This window comes from Typopeltis vanoorti, chromosome 4 (genome assembly GCF_054136105.1).
Source record: "Typopeltis vanoorti isolate ZY-2024b chromosome 4, IOZ_Tvanoo_1.0, whole genome shotgun sequence".
Lineage (NCBI taxonomy): Eukaryota > Metazoa > Arthropoda > Arachnida > Uropygi > Thelyphonidae > Typopeltis > Typopeltis vanoorti.
The window spans coordinates 26,345,835-26,368,851 of NC_143552.1; the positions used below are offsets into that span (position 1 = coordinate 26,345,835).

The following is a 23,017-nucleotide window of genomic DNA, read 5'->3' on the forward strand; positions in this document are numbered from 1 at the left end:
TCTTTAAATATGAATTCTTCATCCTCAAATGTTTCAGGGACCCTTACAAAATCCCAACCAAGTACTGATAATATAGACACAGCATATGGAAACAGAAGTAAGATACAAAAGATATCGGATACTAACATAAAAATACCAACCTTTTTAATCATTCATGCAACAGGTGAAAAACCAATTTGGAAAATGTCACCCTTCTTTATCCAAAAAGGTTTAGAAGGACTGGCAGGACCTTTCAAAACTGTCAAGAAATTGCGTTCTGGTGATATCCTAGTGGAAACAATGTGCAAACAACATTCCGAGAAATTACTGAGAGCAACGACAATGGGTGGAATACAAATTGCAGTAACACCTCACAGAACACTCAATTCCAGTAGAGGAATGATATCAGAATGGGATCTCCTTGATGTTCCTGATGAAGAGATATGTTCAGAGCTTAAAGATCAAGGAATGATGGGTGCGAGGTGCATCCTGAGACCAGGCGACCATCCCTGCATATCAGAATGCACCTCGCACCCATCATTCCTTGATCTTTAAGCTCTGAACATTATCCTTACTTTTGATACACCTAGGCCTCCGACATCTGTAAAAGCAGGGTATCTCAGCTGTCCTGTTAGAATGTACATCCGTAATCTGCTGAGATGCTTTAAATGTCAAAGATATGGACATGCATGCCCAAACTGCCTGTCGTGGTTCTACTACCTGTACCCGATGTAGTAGTAAAGAACATGATAATAAATCTTGCTGTGAAAAAAAAACTAAATGTGTCAACTGTCAGGGAGATCATCCAGCATACTCTCATGCATGTCAGAAATGGAAAGATGAAAAAGAGATACAAAAAATTAAAACAGAACAAAACATAACATATCAGGATGCAGAAAGAAAGCTGGCCACCATTACACCTGCTCTACGATCCTCTTATGCTGAAAAAGTAACAATTAAAAAAGTGGCAACAGCAACTCAACAACAGCAACTATGGCCTTACTCCAGAGACAACTTCAAAAATGGTCCCAGTCAATGAAAACTCACCTGTCAAAAAAATTATGGTGGAGACTTCACTCAAAGATAAACCACCCAACACTCGCACAGAAAAAATGGATACCTCGATACCCACTGAAAGCAAACTAAACATACCAACTGACCCTAATACATTTGATGTTTTGAACACACTACCAGAGGAAGAGATGTACACTGGCCGTCCATACTTCCCTAAAACAGTGGATAAATATAAATCTGATTAAGGTAAGCCCTCAACCTCTCGAAAACCAGACAAGTGAATAAAATCAAGACAATAAGAAAATTTTTACAATGGAACTGTCGTGCTATCTGCCAGAATATTGACGATATCAAGATGTTGTTGCAGAAACACAAACCTTTCTGTTTCTGTCTACAGGAAACTTACTTAAGACCCAATGAGGACCATACCTTTAGGAATTTCACTGTTGCATGTAAGGACAGAACTGGAGATGGTCCTGCTCATGGAGGAGTAGCTATCCTAGTGGGCAGTCATATTCCTTTCCATCAGGTCAACTTAATACTTCTCTGGAAGCAGTAGCGATTCGCTTCTCTGTGGGATTTCTTATTACAGTATGTTCAATTTATTTACCACACAAATGCTGAGTTAAATGAAATTGATCTTGATAACCTTATCTCGCAACTGCCTGAACCCATACTTTTGATGGGTGACTTTAACGGTCACAATACTCTATGGGGTAGTGCCAACACTAATAGACGAGGTCGAATCATTAAAAAAATTCTTGATAATAATAACCTTTCCCTTCTAAATAATAAACTCAGTACTTTCTTCCATATGCCTACTCGCTCATATTCTGCAATTGATCTTACAATCTGTTCCCCTTCCATTATTCCACTGCTCATGTGGGATGTTGAAGAGAACATATACGAAGTGATCACTTTCCTGTTCTTTGTACAATGTCTTCACAGGAACCATGTTCACCCACATGGATATCTATATGGAAAATGAACCAGGCTGACTGGAACACTTTCTCTTATCTTGCAAAATTTAATGCTGATACCATCAGTTAAACACCTATCAATGAAGCTGTAAAATATATAACAGAATGCATTGTCCAGGCAGCAACAACCTCCATCCCAAAAACATCATCTCAATTTCCAGTCTATCCAAAGCCTTGGTGGAACCCAGAATGTCAGGCAGCCAAAAAAGATGAACACAGTGTATGGAGCATATTTCGTAGATACCCCACCACATCAAATTTAATAACTTTCAAGCGTGCTCAAGCCAAAGCACGTTATGCAAGACATCAGAGTCAAAAACAATCATGGACCAATTTACTACATCGATTAATCAAATGACCAGTCCAAAAATTGTATGGGATAAAATCCGGAAAATGAAAGGCAGATGTAGTTTGTCCACCTTAGACTATAATGGAAGTGTTCTTGCTGATCCCAAAGCTATTGCAGATACTTTGGGCGAAACGTTTGCTAAAATCTCAGCAACAGCTTCATATTCTCTGGAATTTTTAATACTGAAAGAGCAGCAAGAGAAACAAAGGCTTAATTTTTCTACCAACATTCTTCAGCCATATAATCAGCCATTTGTCAAGGAGGAACTAAAAAGAGCTCTCCTACAATCTCACCCTAGTGCAGTAGGACCTGATAACATCCATTATGAAATGATAAAGCATCTACCATCATTTTCTGTGGATCTTCTTCTCTTATTATACAATAGAATATTTGCAGAGGAAGAGTTTTTGGCATAAGTCAATTGTCATTGCTATCCCAAAACCAGGAAAAGATCCAACACAAGCAAATAATTATCGACCCATTGCTCTGACCAGCTGTCTTTGTAAGATTCTAGAGAAAATGGTTAATGCCAGACTTCTCTGGTATTTGGAAAGCAACAGTCTTCTCTCCAATACACAATGTGTTTTCCATAGACATCGATCAACTTTAGACCATTTAGTTCAGTTAGAAACTTGTATAAGAGATGCATTTCTGAAGCGAGAACATCTTGTATCAGTTTTTTTTTGACATGGAAAAAGCTTATGACACGGCCTGGAGATATGACATATTAAAAGACTTCTATAACCTAGGTCCCAAAGGACACCTCCCTATATTTATTAAAAACTTTCTGTCCAGGCGAACTTTCTAAGTCGGAGTGGGAAGTACGCTAGCTCAACCATATCATCAAGAACAAGGTGTTCTCCAAGGCTCTGTCTTAAGTGTAACCCTTTTTGGTATTAAAATTAACTCAATCATTGAACAGCTTCCTCCCACTGTAGATAATGCACTATATGTTTGATGACTTCACAATTTACTGTCACTCACGTAACACGAGGGTAATTGAAAGACAACTTCAGCAAGCAATTGATCATGTCTCTCTGTGGGCTCTTAATAATGGGTTTAGGTTTTCAACAGAAAAAAGTGTCTGCATACACTTCTGTCGAAAACGCACTCATCACCCAGATCCTGAACTAAAAATGGGACATACTATTATTCCAGTAGCTACATGATGTTATCCCAAGTCTATGGTTCGGCAAGACAGAGTAACCTACGATAGTTGGATTCCATCCTTCATCAGGCTATACGGATAGCTACTGGTGCCTTTCGCACCTCACCCACTCAAAGTCTCTATGTTGAAGCAAATGAACCGGCTCTATCACTTTGATGGAAACAGTTGTCTCTTAATTACGCCCTAAAAATAAAATTTCTCCCAGATCACTCTACATGGAATAGTATCTTCCCTCTGTATTGGGAAGCTCAATATCACACACATCAAACTGCTGTACATCCTTTTGGTATGCGTATTAAAGAAACTGTGCAAGCTGTTAGTATAAATGTTGATAACATTAGCTACACTAAACATAACAGCATTTCTCCATGGCAGGTTTGCACTCCATCCTGCAACCTCTCACTTTGTCAGCTACAGAAATCTTATAACCCATCATCCATTTACCTGCAATTGTTTAATGCACACAGAGCAGCACATGCTGATTTCTTACCCATCTATACTGATGGTTCAAGAACTAACACTTCTGTTGGCTGTGCTGCTGTGTTTCCTGACATTATTATCTCAAATCAGATCCCACCAGACTGCAGTAATTATACAGCAGAGTTACATGCCATTCAGCTTGCACTTGTGAATATAAAAGAAAACTGCTACCAAAAGTGTATCATTGATACAGACTCATTGAACTCTTTACAGGCTATCTCCTCTCCTATGTATAATCCGCATTCAGTATTTTATGAGGTGCTACACCTGCTTCACAAAATGAAAATCCTTAATTTCGATGTTCAGTTCAGCTGGATTCCCAGCCACATCAGAATCAAAGGAAATGAGGCTGCAGATGTAGCTGCTAAATCAGCTCATACCTTCTCCACATACTGTTTGACAGTTTCATATACAGACTACAGACAACTTATAAGATCAAAAGCTAATTGCTCAGTGTGAGTTAACATGGCAAGAAGCATCAACAAACAAATTATATGACATTAAACCTGAAATTAAACACTGGCATTCTAGTCAATGTATGAAGAGAAGGGAGGAGGTTGTCCTTGCTCTGCATAGGTCACAGTCACCTTACGCATTCTCATTTACTGAGAGCTGATGACCCTCCCATATGTGAAAAATGCAACACACATCTCACTATTCATCATATTCTGGTAGATTGTCAAAAATTTACACGAGAGAGGAATGAAATTTTCACCTATCTAACCAAGCCATATACAACCAGGGAAATGCTAGCAGACTCAGTCAAATTGCATGATGTTTTTAATTTTTTAGAAAGAATTAATTTGTACAAACACATTTGACCATAAATTTGTTTATATGTAAATACTTTTTTGCTTAACTTAACTTTTATACATACATATTATTCATTAGGTTAAATCTGACCAATTATGTATTACCATAAGCCTTGATCTTGTATATTTGTATCACCCTGCTGTAATTTTGTTAATATGTAAATACAATAATGCTAAACTTAAATTTTATGCATCAATGCTGTATGATAACTCCTTTCTGACTCTTTAAGTATTAGTATAATAATGTTTGTTGTAATCTTACTAGATGTAGACACTGCTTTCCTTGACTTGTTTTGTATATACATATGTTAACCTATAGTTGTCTATTTATGTACTGCTGAAATCTTTGCAGTAATTTTGTTTATATGTAGATACATCTTACCTAAATTCTGCTAAATTCATTGCTAAATTTATTGTTTCAAGGATACTTGTGACATAAGACTGAATGATATAATTTAATTTACTTGTGATTACGTGATGATATCATTTGCTAAATTTAATTTTCATCCATGCATATTGTATAATAATCCCTTTTTGCCTATTTTTGTACTGCTATAAAGGCATCTATTGTAATTTTACATATATGTAGATCTGCATTCCATGGCTTAGTGTTTCATATATTATGTATTAACTTACATTGTTAACAATTTTTGCACTACTGTAACAACCTCTGACCTTGTGTGTTGCTGTGCCCTCTGCAGCAGTTCTGTTTACCTAGAGATGCTGCTTTGCAGCATCTCTAGGTAACATTTGCAGAAAATTGTTTACAATTTTCTGCAAATGTTAATGTTGTAACCTTTAGTATGGCACAGTATGACCTTTGTAGTTTTTGTGCCAAATAAACCAACCAACCAACCAACCAACCTACCTGTTTCGTTATACTTCCTCTACAACTTTTTCTGCAACTCCTATTACTCCATCTAACACCTACTTATTTTATCCTCCTGACTCTGGGTATATTGTCTGATATTGCTTTCTTCAAACATCCCTTGATCATCTCCCTTGCACTGTTGATATCTCTACCCTCCATATTTTTATGCCATGAAACTGCTCTAAGCTAACTCTTCAGTTTGTCATAATCATCTGCCTTGTAATTCCTCATACATTCCTTCTTAACAGAAAATTCTGCTTGTCTGGCAATCTCCCAGGTTAACTATATTATCGTTTTCCTCATTCGGAAACAATGTAGTCTCAATGTTACTTAGCAGTAACATTGATTACTGCTAAGTTCTCTGGTGCTATGACCAGATTCAACACTGTTGTGCCTCATGTTTCTTACCTCCTGACCATTCCTCCTTCCAGTATCTATCCCCATACTTAAAGTTTCTCATAATAATTACTCGGCTTGCACTCATGCTAACTTGCCAATGCATACCATCTACATTCTCTCTTATACTCCCTTGCCTATAATAGCAACCAACTGTATATTTTATCCATTTGGCTTCTATTTCACAGCACATAGCCCCAGATGAACTGTTCTCTGCATTTCCGTTCTCCTGATATACTTTTTTTTTCTTCCCTCACTGAAAATACTATACTCTATACATTCTTTCCCTATGACTATATCTCCATGAAACTGAAAGCAACAGACATTAGTGAGGGGTCGATATCTCCATATCGACCACTCACTAATGTCTGTTGCTTTTTGCCAAGTTGAACTAATCACAACCAAAACTTCCTCACCCATATTCTGAAACCTTCTGCATTAGTATACATAAACTGCAGTACCTCTTTTCACCCCGCAACCTCCCTTACCCCTCATTGATTATCCCAGTAATGTTGAGAACCTGAGGAACTGCATTCAGCATCATGTGATCACTCTTCCACTTATTCACATCTAGGTTGCCTGAGCACATACACTCGCCTTCTTTCTCCCCCCCCCCCCCCCTCTCCTCAACATTCTAGTTATCCCGTCTCTCCACTTTCAAATACTCTTAGAGCACTACTTTCTCAAGTCACTATTTAACTCAGACTTATAAGTTCTTCCATTCAGCAAACTTATTCTGCACATCTACCAACTCACACCATTTCTCCTGCATAACATTTGCACTGACTCATTTACAATCATAGCTCTTTGTCTCAGCTTATCTCTATTATACCATGGCCACAAATTCACAATTTTTGCTAGCATGTTCTCATCTTTCATCGTTCAACTCACCACTTTCATTCTTCTTGCTTTCCCAACAACTCTGGCACTTGTTCTCAAAACCCTTCTGTCACGTGCTCACCAGTTTTCACTTCTGTTGCAGATCTTTCTATCAAGCAAATATATTTTTGCACATTCTGCAACGAGTCATGCACATAAACAATTAAACAGTGAAATAAAATGGATATAAACATTGCAAATATTAATATACTGCTCAAAACAATTAGGGGATATTCTTGTTGTTGTTCTTGTTAAAATTATTTCATGCTAAAATGTATAATTTGTTAAATTGTAATAAATATCGATTATTTAAACAATATCTCATCATTACACCCTATCCATAAGTAAGAAATATTTATTCATGTATAAAGTCCCCAATAGTTATAATTATTTTCAGAAATTTATAATTATCCAACAGAAACTAAAATATCCCCTAATTGTTTTGAGCAGTGTATAATGTCAGCCATAATATAATATAATGTATAATGTAACAATATAATGTGGAAACATGTATAAAATGAAAGAAGTTTTACAAAAAGTGATCTTTGAAACTTTTAAAAATAATTTTTCTGTATTAGATGTTAGTTGAGGAAGAAATAAAAGTACTTAGTGTTGATTCAGATAGCTTTATCGCTATCTTAGAAGTTTCATTCTGCAGGTATATGTTATTGCTAACTGTTATAGAGACTGCGGCTATATTTTCACTGTTATTAGATATTAAACTATTTTAAAATCTAACATTTTAACTTTAAAATTTTAACATTTTTATTATTGATTGATTTAAATATTATATATATATATATATATATATTTTTTTTAGGTGGATATACTGGAGATATTCATTCTAACTCAAATTTGACAAATAAAAATGATCTCTTTGAGTATAAATTTACAACTGGTCAGTGGATTGAATGGAAATTTGAAGGAAGGTATGGTTAAATTTTGCAAAATATATTTCATCTGTTACATAAAAGGGGAGGTAGGGAGAGAGAGAAAATGGAACTCTCCTTTAAATGGTTGTATTTTCTATTGAAAACATACCTATATGATACATACACATGATATATGCATGTGTGTGTGAAATACACAGACACACCTACCTTTTCTCCAATAAAGAGAGTAAGGGTGTCTGTGTGTGTTTATTAAGTTCTTGACACTTTTTTTTAAAACAAATAAATAGACATAGCTAATCTAACAAAAAAAGAGATGTTTTTAGTGTAAATTTACAGATGGTCTACAATTTACAACCTGTTTGATTGAAATTCGAAGGAAGGTGTTGTAAGTTTTGTGGATGGGTGTGTGCTATGCAATTCGGTTCTTTTACTTCATTGAAGTTTTCAGTATAAACAGAAAATTTAAAACTCTCAAATGTCTTTGCTAAGTCCAGCAGGATCACCGAGTAGCCATCTCCTTTATTCAACTCTATTGTCACTGTATTATAAAAAATAGGCAAATGACCAAGGCGAGATCTACCCTTCATAGGACTTCATAGTACTTTTTACATAAAAATAAAAATTTCATGGATATCCTGTAGCCCGTTTATCTAACTTTTTTTCTTAATTCGATTTGGCCTTCCTCACTATGGTTGTTGTAAAAATGATCATTATTTATAATTATAAATCTTTTTCCAGTTGCTTCTCTGTTAGTTTTTTATTAGTTTCACTTTCCTAACCATGTATAATTGGCACTTGTGATGTGCCTGATGAGAAATTGATATTCTTCTTCTTTTCAGCCATTTTCTGTCCATTGTTGGATGAAGGCCTCCAATTCCTTCCACCTTTCTCTGTTCTTGACAATGGTTGATCAATTTTTCCTAACAAAATTTGACAGTTCATTACTCCAGCTCATTTCCATTTTAGTCGCTTGTGGTAAAGAATGATGTCAGTGATACGAGTCTGCTTCTTATCCAGCTGTTTTGCTTCTTATTTTTTAATGTGATGCCTAGCATCAGCCTCTCCATTTTTCTTTGAGTTGTTGCTAATTTATTTGTCGGTGCTTTGGTTAGACCACGTTTCACAACCATGGGTGATGACTGAAAGTATACACTGGTTAAATGTCTTCCTATTTAAACAGAGTGGGACCTCATTGTTTTGAAAAATGCTTTTCAATTTTCTGAATGCACTCCAGGCAAGTTGAACTCTTCTATTTATTTCCTTTTGGAGTCCACAGTTTAGATCAGTGAGATGACCTAAATATGTATATGAAGAGACTCTTTTCCAATAAATTGTTTTCTATTATTTTTTTTTTGGTGCTACAAAATGATTAAACATGATTTTAGTTTTTTCTCTGTTTATTTTTAGGCCAACTTTTTTGATATAGGTCTTCTATCGTTATATTTTATACTAATTGACAGTTGTTAAATGTAAAGTGATATCTCAATTCTTTTACTTCATTTAAGTTTTCAGTATAAACAGAAAATTTAAAACTCTCAAATGTCTTTGCAAAGTCCAGCAGCATCGCCCAGTAGCCATCTCCTTTATTCAACTCCATTGTCACTGTATTATAAAAAATAAGCAAATGACCAAGGCGAGATCTACCCTTCATAGGACTTTTTAGATAAAAATAAAAATTTCATGGATATCCTATAGCCCGTTTATTTGATGGGATATTGGATAGATAATGAGACCGGAACAGACCAATATGGTCTCTACCCATAATTAGCATTATGATGATGATATCTGTCATTCATCTTACTTTTGGTTTATGATGACAATGTGTCAGCTATTATTAACTTCTTGCTTGCAGCTTAGTTGAACAAGTGCACATGCTCACACAGGAGGCTGATTGGTGATCGACAGCTGATAGAGTGTTTGGCACTGAGGTAATGCAAGACACAGAAGAAAAGAATGAAAGTTTGAGAAACAAACCAGAGAATTTTGTTTTATTAAGTTTTTGATAAATTTTCTAGTCAGAATGTATTAATAGAGGATTCTGAAAAGATCTTAGTAAGGTGAATCTTTTGTCTAAAAAATTGTTACTGTCAACAGAGAAATAGTAATAAATGGAGATAGACGTTCTGTTTCACCATTTCAAGAAATGCTGAGTTGAAGGTTTTTTTTTTTGTCTTAACCTTGAACCTAAGGACACCAGTGGTATTGATGAATTATTTTTTTGATGAATCATTTTGTGATGAAATTAGAGAAATCTGAAACTGTAGTAAAGTGACATTAATGAAGCGCTCTTCTTGATACATTCTTGTTTATATAGTAAAAGAAACTGTTTTTCTCTGGTAAAGAATTTGTGATTTGTGCTTCTTGTAATTAAATTGTCCAAGGTTAGAATACTTAGTGCAACAGTGAAAATGAATGGAAAAATATATTCTAAAAAAGAAAACACTAAATAGTCCCATGAAAGTTAAGGAGAAGTTTTATATTTTGACAAAAGGCCTGATAAAGAACTCTGCAATAAATTGAGTCAGTGAGAGAATGGATTTATTGTCTAAAGATAAAGGAGATCTCAAAAGTATAGCTTTTAGAAGATTTTGGATCTAAATAGTTTTATAGTTTTTAATTTTATTTTACTTATCACATATATAGTAGTTTTTAGTTTCATTAAATATATATATTTTTTTATTTGGTCTTGATTTAGTCATTTCTTGAAAAGGAAATTTCCAACTGAAAACGCTATTCCTTTTTCTAAAAGGAATGAAGTTAAAAGTCATTGCACCAGTTGGATATTGTACTCATAAATCTACTTAATACTTGGTGTGAAAACAGTAAGGAACATCTATAAAGATTCATCAAGTGTGTATTCAACTCACAAAAACAAAAGTCCTCATGATCATTCTTCCTTTTTGACATAGGAATAAAATTCTCATGGATATTCTGTAGAATATCCATCAGAATTTTATTTCTATGTCATTTATGTATGTCAAAATGTCATTACACTCACAATTTTTATCCCCTGATTGAATCTGCATATTCATACTTTCATGCAACCATCCAGATATATTTAGTTTCCTGTTGTTGAAAGATACTGATGCGAGGTCATTAGCCTCTATATGCAAGTAGCCCAGTCATGAAGAAACTTCACACACAAACATTATTTGCTTTGTTGTTATGTACATCCACTCCTTTTCGACTCTTGGTGATCTTGTGAACAAAAGCTCTCCATCTCATGCAACCTCTTGTCCTTTCTTTCAACAATTGTAAGTTCAAGTTGGTAAGTTATTTTATGTTGTCCATCCAACTGTTTAGTGGTCTTCCTCCTCTTTTCACTAGTCGGTCTTCCCCAACATAACTGCCTTTTCCAATGATTCATCATCTCTCATAAATGTTCAAAGTACATCAACTTTTGTTTAGCAATCGTTGCCTACAAGGAGCATTCTGACTTTATACTTTCTAAAATCTTCTTATTGGTCATTCTTTGCAGTCCATGGGATTCTTAATAGTCTCCTCCACACCCACAATTCAAATGAATCAGTTCACTTTCTGTCTTCTTAATAATCCAGCTTTCACATCCATACAACACTTCTGGAAATACCATTGCTATGACAATTCTAACTTTCATGACCTTACTCACACCTCTGTCTTTCATAATTTTTGTCAGATTTAACTTCTTCTTCTTCTTCTCCCTTCTATGTGTTAGGCCTACTCGTCTGTTACAGAGCTATTCTTAAGCCCTTCTAAGTCGTACCAATCCCGAGGATAAGGGACGGGTACGACTTAGAATAATTTGTGGCTGTAGCTGCATGTGTTCACGCAGGGCTGCATTTATACTTTTGGAGGCATGAGACGCATCATCATTACGAGGCCCTCAAAAATAAGCATTTTTTTAGTTTATTGAAAATAAAAGTCAACATTTCCATAATAACTTATTTTAATAACACAATACAACATTGGTATACATATATTTGCATTTTAAAAAAAGTATAAAAATAAATCAGTTCAAATTTAAATAAAAAAATTAATAACTAAAAGTTTTGTTTTCTGGCTTTGGTTTTAGTAAATATATCTATAATGTCATCATAATTGATCGAGTCCATTACATCTGATTCAATGCATAATAATGACAGGTCACTTGTTTTATTTTGGTGCAAGTTGCTTCTTAAATAGTTTTTTCGTTTCAACACTGAAAATGAGCGATCAGCATTCGCATTTGAAATAGGCATCGTCAAAAATATTTTTAAAATTGTTTCTACGTTCGGAAAAGTAGACCTTAACCCATCGTTTATAAATTTGTACATATTTTTAATTGAAGAATTTTCTTCCTTTATCATTATTAAAAATTGCTTAACTTCATCAGTAAATATTTCTGGATCAGTATCAGTCCCATAAGTTTGTAAAATTTTATCAATACTAGTCTTGTACTTGTCTTGTTGAAAGTTTATTTTTCACTTGGTTAGAGTGTAATAAATTTAGTTTAATCCTTTATCCAAGTGTGAGCAAACAAAGTTTGCGTCATGAAAGTCTTCAGGACTGGGTTAAGGTGGTACAACACCAGGGCAACTCTTTGCAAAGGTGGAGCAAGCTACCAACTAGTCGAAACTAGTCTGGGTAGTGGCTCTTCCCTTAATGCATAACATTAGACATATCCACAAGGAGATGTGTTTTGCATTATAGGAGATACTGAGATAGGAATGTTGGTAGCTTGCTCCACCTTTGCAACGAGTTGCCCTGGTGTTGTACCACCTTAACCCAGTTCTGAAGATACTTTCAGGTGCAAACTTTGTTTGCTCGCACTTGGATAAAGGATTAAACTAAATTTATTATACTCTAACCAAGTGAAAAATAAACTTTCAACATCTTTCTCTAAATCCAGAGTAAATTATTAAAAAAGGGTGGCTCACCAATTGGCAATTCCTATAGGTGGAGATGACTTGCTAATGCTTCTGCCTGATATCTCCACTTGGGCCTGGCTCCCACTGAAGAGACCTCAATAAAGGTCGAAACTAGTCTGGGTAGTGGCCCTTCCCTTAATGCATAACATTAGACATATCCACAAGGAGATGTGTTTTGCATTATAGGAGATACTGAGATACGAGTGTTGGTAGCTTGCTCCACCTTTGCAATGAGTTGCCCTGGTGTTGTACCACCTTAACCCAGTCCTGAAGACTTTCATGCTCAGTAGAATGCTCGTGATCACATAAAGTTCGTGTTATATTTCCCCAGTGATTAAAACCCTTCATTAAGCTATTATTTGACTTAGAAAACAATTTACAAACAAAGCAGTAAATTGCTTTGCTGGTTTCTGAAAAAATTAGCTGCTCTCGTTTCTCCTTTGCCTTTTTACAGTAAAAATGTGATATATAATATTTACATTTCTGACATATATTCTATTGTGTTCTGTGTATTCTTTTTTTAAATTTTCATTTTACCAACATTCTGGGACATATTTATTAAAATATGCTCGATAAACTGTTCATTAATAGTAAGTGGCCACACTGCTATGTCGGTAGGATAAGAGATAGCTTGCTTTCTGGTAAGTACAGACTCTGATTGAAAATTTTCTTCAGAATCCTCTTGATTTGTTTCATTTACTTCTTTCCCTCCTTCTATGTTTTTTACATCATTTTGATGTTCTTCATTTTCACTTTCATCTCCTCCTGATAATGATACCAATGTTTCGTTTTCATTCCGAGAACTGTGAAGTACAACTTCAGTTCTACGAAATTCTTCATTTTCAGAACGCAAGAAAGACAAAATTGCCCCCTTTTGACTATTTAGCTGTTTTTCATTTTCTCTAAGTCGTTTTCTTTTACTAGCTCCGGATTCAAATTTTCTTGGCATCATTATGTGTATTAATCTATCAAAAGTGAAATAAATATTTATTAAATCCAAAATAAACATATAAATAAAATCAACAATTACGTTAAAAGTTTAAAAATACAAAAATAGAAACAGTAGTATCTTGGTTTTGTTAAAATAAACAAGTAACAGTAAAATAAGAATAATAAATGAAGAATTTCGTTTCTAATAATATATGAATAATATATTCTTACTGACTGCAACAACTACTTGTAGTAAAGTGTTCTTTTCAGCGTGAAGGATTATCGCACCTTCTAATGGACATGACAGTCAAACTACACTTCTTATCTATGTTCTTTCAGCAGGCGGACAGAATCTTATCTAGGTTTGCTGGACGTGTATATACGTCCAGCGACGAAATGGTACGCTTACATACATGAATTTTATGGAATACAGAGTTCCTGTTAGTTTTATATTCTAAGGAAAGAACAATGTATTTCAAATGGAAGCGGGAAGCCTCACAAATTTTTCAGCGGCCTCTAGTTTTTTATATTATGAATTTAATATTTAAAAATAAGTATTTTATTTTGCAACTATAACTACGCTTTTTTTTTTTTTTATTGTTCTTTGTGAGGTGTAAGGTTTTAAAATGAGGCATAATTTTGAAGATATATCCACTATGATTATCATTTAAAGCACAGTAAATCACACCTCTAATTTTAACAACTGATTATAAATATAACACAACACTGATTCACCCCCCCCCACACACACACACTGATCTTTCTTCTTGGTTTTCTATGATTAGCAATGTAATACATGATGACCATATTCACTATATTTTCTTTGATGTTTGTGGCTGTTTTAAAAAATTTTGTGGATTGGCCATTATGTTGCACATTAAATTTAATCTAATAATAAGTTTTAGGAAGCTTGCCGATCAGTTATTGAATAATCTTATTGTAGCTGTTCTGCCAAGTATTGCCTGGAGGGAGCTAGTTATAGTACATGGAAATAGGCACAGTCAAAACTACAAATTACAATGAGCAGATAAAATTTCTCCATGTTAATTGATTTGCCTATTGCAACATCTTAGCAAAGAATTCATTACTACATGTTTTTCCGCATTTCAATTTAACAGCTTAACAGGAACAATCATGAAAAACCAAGCAAAGAAAAATTATGTGCGTCTTCATTATTTCCTGGTATACATCCTCAAAAGGTGTACAGGATATTGGGATAATACTACATGATTAAGTTTATATTTTAACTAATAAGTGTTTCCTATTAGCCATTTTCTTCCACATTTAATATGTGATTTGGCAGGACTCCAGTGTTGTCAGATCTTATATTGATTTCTCACCATAGCAAACTCATTGCACCCACAGGAATTGTGTATTTATTGTAGTGAATTTCCTTTACCACAAAATTATGCATGTGGGATTTTGGTCTGGTTGTTTATAGTAAGTTTGATGTAATGGTGTTCTGTAGTGAGAGTCAGCTGTCATTCTTCTAATGCACTTCTAATTGCATAATTCCACATAGATCTACATCTTTGTCTTCCTCTTGATAGTTTCTTACTGTGTTACTATCAGACATCTGTTTTGCTGCCCTTTCGTCTCTAAGAAAGGTTAGCAATTCTTTCAACCTTTCCTCCTTTATTTTTAATATGATTGTGCAGTTTATGCCATCTTTTTTTTTTTTTTTTTCATTCTACAGTTTGTTATAATATGGGGAAAGTTGGCTGTATTGCAGTCTTCTAAAATACTTTTAATTCAAAAAGTTTGAATGCAAATCTTGTTATTATTAACACCTCCAAGGAATCCAAGACTCATCATGGAGAGCACTCTACTCCACTCCACTACACACGTCTAACCATCTCCCCCTACTGCTTAATTCTCCCTTTTTTTTTGTTTATCTATTTGCATGTGTTCTTGAAGGCTTTGACTATACATGGGATGAAAATCCCGAGTTTCCAGGAGAAAAAACCCTGCAACCTCCATATGAAATCAGCTAACTCACCTTCAAATGAAAAAGCCCATATAAAGATTCCTCTTGTAATGACAGGAATCAAACTTAGGCCTTTTTCAATCGAAGGGTGCAATTTACCATCATTCTTCCAATTGTACTGCAGAGGCACTTATCATCATCATCATCAAATTCCTGCCATGTACCCTCAAGGGGTGTACAGGATATGATAGTACTACATGAAAAAAATTACATCATTATTAATTTCCTATCTACAATTTTCCTCCAAATCAGTCTGTTACTTGTCAAGACTCTAACATTATCAGATCTTATATTTCTATCATCTAAAGCACTTTGTGCCGTATCAATTCACCTATATCTTGGTCTTCCTCTGGGTCATTTTGCTGCCAACCTGGCAGAGAACACTTGTTTTGCTAATCTTTCCTCGCCCATTCTGTTTAAGTGACCATACCACCTGAGATCAGCTCTGCAAACGCATTCCTGGATGCTGACAATGTCAAGTTCTTTCCTAATATCCTCGTTTTTAATATGATATTGCCATTGATGCCATCTGTTCTCGCCTATAATCTTTCTCAGGACTCTCATATCTGTGGTCTCTAGTCTTTGGTCAAGTGTTTTATTTCTGACCCAGCTCTCAGATCCATAAGTTAAAACTGGTTTGAACACTGTCTTGTATACAGCTAATTTAGTGTTCCGACTAATTTCTCTCTTATTCCATATGAATTTATTCAATTGACTTCCCACCATACCAGCTTTGCTGATTCTGTTGTCTATTTCTATATTTAATTTACCATCTTCAGTAAAAATCGTGCCTAAATAGCTGAAATGTTTTACTTGTTCCACAGGTTCTCCATTCATAACACAGTTAACATTTTCAATGATTCTGCCTATTTTCATTGTCTTTGTCTTTTTATTGCTGACCTTCATACCATATCTACTACAACAGCTATTCAATTTAGTCAGAGAATCTTGCAGACGTGTAGCGGATTTATTTAGAAGTATAACATCATCTGCATAAAGCAAAGAGCTGACATTAACATCTCCAATTTTGATATCGTGTTTAATACCACTTTCCTATATAATGTGATCCATATAGATAATGAATAACAGAGGGGATAATGTACATCCTTGTCTCACACCAGATTTAACATTAAACCATCTTCCTGTACTTCCTTCAATTCTAACTGCTGACTTACAACTCAAGTAAAGACTAAGTATTGCTTGATATAATGCCCCATTGACACCATATAACTGCAGCATATTGAATAGCTTCTCTTTTGGCACCTTGTCATATGCTTTTTCCAGATCGACAAAACTTAAATACAGATCTTTGTTATATTCCCATGCTTTCTCGACTATTTGTCGTAAAGTGAAGATCTGATCCTGACAGCCTCTCTTTGGCCTGAATCCAGCTTGTTCTTCACCAAGCTTTTCTTCCACATTTCTTCTCAACCGTTTCTCAAGTATACTTGCATAGATCTTGCCAGGAATACTCAGTAGGGAAATACCTCTGTAATTCTCACATGCAGTTTTATTTCCCTTTTTATATATGGGTACTATGAGAGCTCTACTCCAATCATCGGGAATTTGACCCTCTGTCCAGGCTTTCTGGACTATGCAGTGCAGCCACTGTAAGACTCTTATACCACCATACTTCAGCATTTCTGGTCGAATGTCATCTACTCCTGCTGCCTTTCCACATTTCAAGCCTTTGGTGGCTTTTTCTACTTCAAGTATGGATATGTATTCCTGACTGCATGCCTGGTCAGTGTTTTTACCACTGTGCTGTCATCACTGCTTGTTTCATTTAGCAGTTTTTCAAAGTAATTACTCCATACTTCAAGGATATCTTTTTCTCCTGTTTTCATGTCACCTTTATCATCTCTAATTCCTTTTACAGCACTCTTTCCTCCATTCTTAAGCTTATTCAACAACCTCCAGAATATTTTGCCACCTTCTTGATATTTATTTTCTATATTCTTGCCAAAGTCCTCCCATGACTTTTGTTTAGCTAGTTTTACACAGTGTTTAGCATTCTTGCATTTGTCTCTATATTCTCTAAGAGCACAAGCTGACTTATTTGACAGGAACTTTTGATATGCTTTCTTCTTTTCCTTTACTGCCTCTTTAACTTCCTGTGTCCACCAGGGAGTTCTGATTTTTTTATACTTACAGACAACCTCACCATATGCCTCTCTGGCAGAATCAATCAATGTTTTCTTCAGAGTTTGCCACTGAATCTCCAAGGTTTGATTCCTGTTCTCAAACTCTTTCATTTTTTTCTTCAATAATCCCTGTGTATTTTAGTCTACAGCTCACATCTTAGAGCTGCTCAACTTTTATTCGCTTTAAAACTTTCTTACATGTTATTCTTTTCAATATGAAATTCAATTTTATCCTGCTCAAGACTAAACAGTGATCACTTCCAATTTCAAATCCTCTGTACACTCTGGTGTCCTGCACCAGGGAGAAAACATCACTATCAACAATAACTTAGTCAATGAGACTTTTGTTATTCCTAGCCTCTTCTCTCCATGTGAATTTGTGCACATTTTTTTATTGGAACATGGTGTTAGTAATAACCAGTCCATGTCCTGAGCAGAAATTCAACAGATATTTGCCATTATTATTAGCTTTGCTCTTTTCTCCAAATTTTCCCAAAATATTTTTGTATGTCTCACAATCATTTCCTACTCTGCTATTTTGATCCCCAACAAAGACCAACTTTTCCTTTTTCATTTTGTCAGTTGCTTTTTCTAAAGCCTCAAAAAATTCCTCCACTTCACTTCTACCTTAGTAGAACCTTCTGTGGGACCATAGGCACAAATAAGTCTCATTGTCCAGTTCCCCATTCTCATATTTGCCGATATTACTCTACTTGAGACTGACTGCCATTCAAGAAGATTAGCCTCGTATTTTGTGTTGAATACTATGGCTACTCCTTCTTTTCCTTGATTATCATTGCCTGAATATAACATTTTGTATTTATTGCTCAGAAAGATCTCACCAGTTTTGGTCTTTTTTGTTTCAGTCACCCCTATTATGTCGATCTGGTACTTATCTAATTCCTCAGCTAGCTCCATTTCTTTGCCATTCAGGCTTCTTACGTTGATAGTACCGATCTTTAACTCTGGTGATGTTTAGTTGGGGTTTATTTTCAGATTTGTTCCAGTAGCTGACTTTTCGCTGTTCGCCCTGGTTCCCTGGCAAAAACAACGGGGGCCTTGTTTAACCGGGCGACGCCCCAGCCGGCATGAAATTTTGTCATGTTGTACCATCATTCTATATTTTGGTTTAACCAATAAGAATACAATTTGGTCGGCTAAATCCCAAATTGCCAGCCCATCCTCGTCCGTTCAGTATCCAAGTAGATACCCAACAAGGTGCACGACGAGAAGGTGAGGATTGGACATTAGGTCAGAAGCCCTGGTCGGTTCTCCGCATTCCTTTAAAGGCCATGTGGAGGTCTCCTCTCAGTTATACAGCATCAACAGACAAAACGAAAACCATTGCTTTTAGAAGACTGTTTCTATTAGAAGTAAAATCATGATTGGAAATGAAATGGTAAAACAACTTCACTGCTTCAAATACCTCAGATGAAGTATATCATATACAAAAGAAGTTGACATTATCTTTTGGAAGTTTGAAATTTCAATATTAATAGGGATGATCAATAATATTTTCAAACCTAATCTAGTTCAAAAGCATACAAGAATAAGAGTACAAATTAGAATCACTCTTTTCTGGTCTTAAACCACTCATAAAGAAGTTAAAAAAAAATTATGTTTTAATTCAACTTCTTTTGTGAACATTTTTTGTTACATTTCATTAGGAAATAGCATGAATAAATTAAAAAAACTACAAGCAAAGTAATAACAGTTAACATTTCTGCTGAAGAATATTTGAAAATGTTTAAACAATGGAAAGCATGCATTTGCTGTTATGCTGGGTTGCTGTATACTGCTGGAAGATACAAAGGTGTCGTGATAGTTTAAGAAGACCAGATTTGATATAAAATCATGCCTTGTTTTTTGTTACACTTTACAGGATACTTCATTTCAGCTGATTCTTTGAATGCTCATGAGTAAAAGTAGATCTTATAGATACCTGTTTTTTTTTTTTTTTAAGTGGTGGATGTGATGGTTTAGGAGGTTTCAGATTATTGGAGATTTTGTTGATTGGGTAGAAAGCAAGTTTAAATTTTTTTGGTGAAGCAATTTTGCTATTTTTTATCTGTGATTGATTGTGTATGTGTGTGTGTATATATATATATATATGAGAATCGCTGCTCCTTTATATTCTTGGTTTGTTTGTTTTGGAGGTTGTGATAGAATTTTTTTGACTAATGTTCTGTTGTAGTTATTTTTTGGAAGGAGAATTAAGATGCCGTAGTTCTTGGTTTCTTTTATCTGTATTTGTAGAAATTCTGTGGGTTCTATTGCATAAGGAACAGATGATGCCTATATTTTGTGCTAGGTGGTGATGAGAAGTTGCTTTTAGATAACATCTTGTGTTAGTTGGTTTCCTATAGACTGAGAAATTGAATGTGTTTTTTTCTGATATTTCAACTAATATATCCAACAACGGTAAGGATGAATGTTGTTCGGGGAAGTAACAAAATCTTCTAATTGGGTAGTAAAACCAGGCCAGATGATAAAATTATAGTCAGTGTATCTTTGCCAAATTTTTGGGTGTATTCCTTGATACTGGAGGGCTATTTTTTCAAACTATTCTATGAATTGATCAGCTAACATAGGAGAGAGAGAGTCCATAGCTAGTCCTTCTTTCTGTTCAAAAAAATCTTCAAATTTCAAAAAAGTACTATTAATGCAATGTTTAGAAATTTTCTGAAGTATTTGTGTGGTTTTTATTCTTGGAACATTTGTGAAAAAAATTTACTATGTCCAAGCTTGCAGTTATATCACTAGGACCCAATGTGATGCATTTGATATTTTCTATGAAGTGTATTATGTGTTCTTCACATAAAAGGATGTTTGCTTGATGTGAAGTTTGAGTAGGTTTTGCCAGATGTTTAGATAATAAAGAAGTTGGAGAGAATCTTGCATTAACAGTTAGTCTCAATGGCAAGTTTTGTATATATGCAATCAATCACAATTAAAATAGCAAGATTGCTTCAACAAAAAAAATCTAAATTCTGATACACCAATTGGAACAAATCAAGAATGTTGAGAATGAAAGAAAGCACAAATCAGGGCTGGCAGCACATAAAACAGATACAATACATCTAGTATTCTTGTTGAGAGGCTTATACGCTGGTTAGACATGATAACTAATATTTAAGGAATTGACAGCGTATACTGGAAATATAGATTAAATAAACTTTAATATACACTTTCTGATATTTCGGCGAACGTCACGTTGCCATCTTCTTGGGAACTTACTAAAAAGACACGTGCACACAAGTACTAATAACAGCAAATGAGACTGAAGCTAGGAAGCTAGCGTTTTCCTAAAGTCCTGATGGTGCCCCCTGGCGGGCTATATTGGTAGTTCTTGGCCTTTGGGCTGAAGTTCTTCTGATAAAAGTTTCCCAAATTTGGGGCAGTTTCATGCATCCAAATTTGTTGAGGTTTGACATGTTCCTAAGGGCCGAGGCTGATTCCATGAATAGTCTTTCATACTTGAACTTGCTGCGGTGTATTACTGTGGCTTTCTTCCATCTTATTCTGTGGCGAGTATCCAGAGCGTGGTCTGCAAGCCCAGAGTGGCTGTACTGGTGAAATCGGATGTAATCCTTGTGTTCTGAGATTCTGATATTTGCTGTCCTGCCTGTTTGGCCAAAGTAGGACAGTTTACAGCTGCAAGGGACCTGGTATACACCAGGTAGGTCTAGGGGAAGTGGTTGGTCTTTGGTGGAGCGGATAAGGGATGCCAGTTTTCTGTGTGGTTTGTAACAGGTGGTCAAGTCATGTTTTTTTAAGATTTTATTGATTTTTTCCGAGGTGCCTCTGATGTAGGGAATAGTGATGGATTTAGAGTAATATTTTTTGTGAAGGGGAGGGGGTGGTGGGTTGTGGATAACTGGGTTAAGTATTTTTTGGATTTTTTGGAGGGGGTAGCCGTTGGCTGAGAAAGTGTCACGGATGTGATTTAGTTCAGTGGTTAGGGCTTGATCATTAGAACAGATTATTTTTGCCCTGTTGAATAATGTTTTAATAACTCCATATTGTTGTGAGGGGGGGGGGGGATTGTTGGTGAATGTATCTGCCTGTATGGGTGGGTTTTCTATACACTGAGAAAACCAAGGTTCCATCAGGTTGGCGGGTGACTAGTGTGTCTAGGAAGGGGAGGTTATTGTTTTCTTCTTTTTCCAGGGTGAATTTGATTCTAGGGTGTTGGTTGTTCAAGTGTGTTAGGAAGGAGAGGAGTGAATCCGGGCCATGTGGCCAAATAGCGAAAACATCATCAACGTAGCGAAGCCATATGGTAGGTTTTTGTGGGGCTGAGTTTAAGGCTTTCTCTTCAAACATCTCCATGAAGAAGTTGGCCAAGGGTGGGGAGAGTGGTGAACCCATGGCTGTCCCCTCTATCTGTTTGTAGAATTTTTCCTGCCAAACGAAATAGCCTGAGTTCATTGTAAACTGAAATAGGGCTGAGATATCGGGAGGAAATTTAGCTTGGATTAGCTCTAAGGTTTCTTTGAGGGGGACATTCGTGAATAGGGAGGAGACATCAAAACTGACCATTATGTCATTATGTTGGAGTGTAAGGTTTTCTATACTGGCTTTGAAGTGGGCTGAGTTTTTTGTGTGTGATGATGTATTGCCAGTATAGTGTGAGAGCGCTTTGGCTAAATGCTTGGCTAGTTTGTAAGTGGGGGAATCAATGCCATCCACTATGGGACGTAATGGCACATTTTCTTTGTGTATTTTTGGGAGCCCATATATGCGGGGGGGGGTCTAGAGTTATAGGGTTTTAGTCTGTTGGTAATCTCCACAGGCCAAGAAGTGACCTTCTTAAGGAGCCTATGGAGTTTTCTAATTTGTGAGTTGGTGGGATTGTAATCAATGGGGAGGTAAGTGGAACGATCTAATAATAAAGCCTTGAGCTTACCTGTGTAATCTTTAAGATTGAGTACCACAGTGGCGTTCCCCTTATCCGCTTTGGTGATCACTATTTTTTTGTTTCTCTTCAATTCTTGTAGTGCCTTGTATTCACTAATGGATATGTTGGATTTTGGAGGTTTTGCTTTATTGAGAACACAAGCTACATCCAATCTAATGTCGTTGGCGATGTGGGTTGGAAGTTGGCGAATCCCGCGTTCAATTTGAATCATTAATTCCTCGGCCGGTAATTTCCTAGGAGCAATGGCGAAGTTGTGACCACGTGACAGAGCGTGGAGTGCTTCTGGCTTTAAGGTAGCTGACGATAGGTTAACAACAGTGTTGGTTTG

At 35.6% G+C, this 23,017-nt stretch overlaps 1 protein-coding gene across 3 annotated transcripts in view; it reads left to right on the forward strand.

Annotated features, from left to right (window-relative positions):
• Lztr1 (Leucine zipper like transcription regulator 1) overlaps positions 1-23,017 on the forward strand; it is a 510,326-nt gene that overhangs the window by 104,817 nt on the left and 382,492 nt on the right. For all 3 annotated transcript variants that reach the window (XR_016548176.1, XM_090391043.1, XM_090391044.1), the window contains exon 6: positions 7,749-7,857. Coding sequence is in view for 2 of the 3 variants with exons in the window: in XM_090391043.1 (XP_090247169.1) it covers positions 7,749-7,857 (109 nt within the window). In the remaining variant the exon portion in view is untranslated. The remainder of the gene's footprint in view (positions 1-7,748; positions 7,858-23,017) is intronic.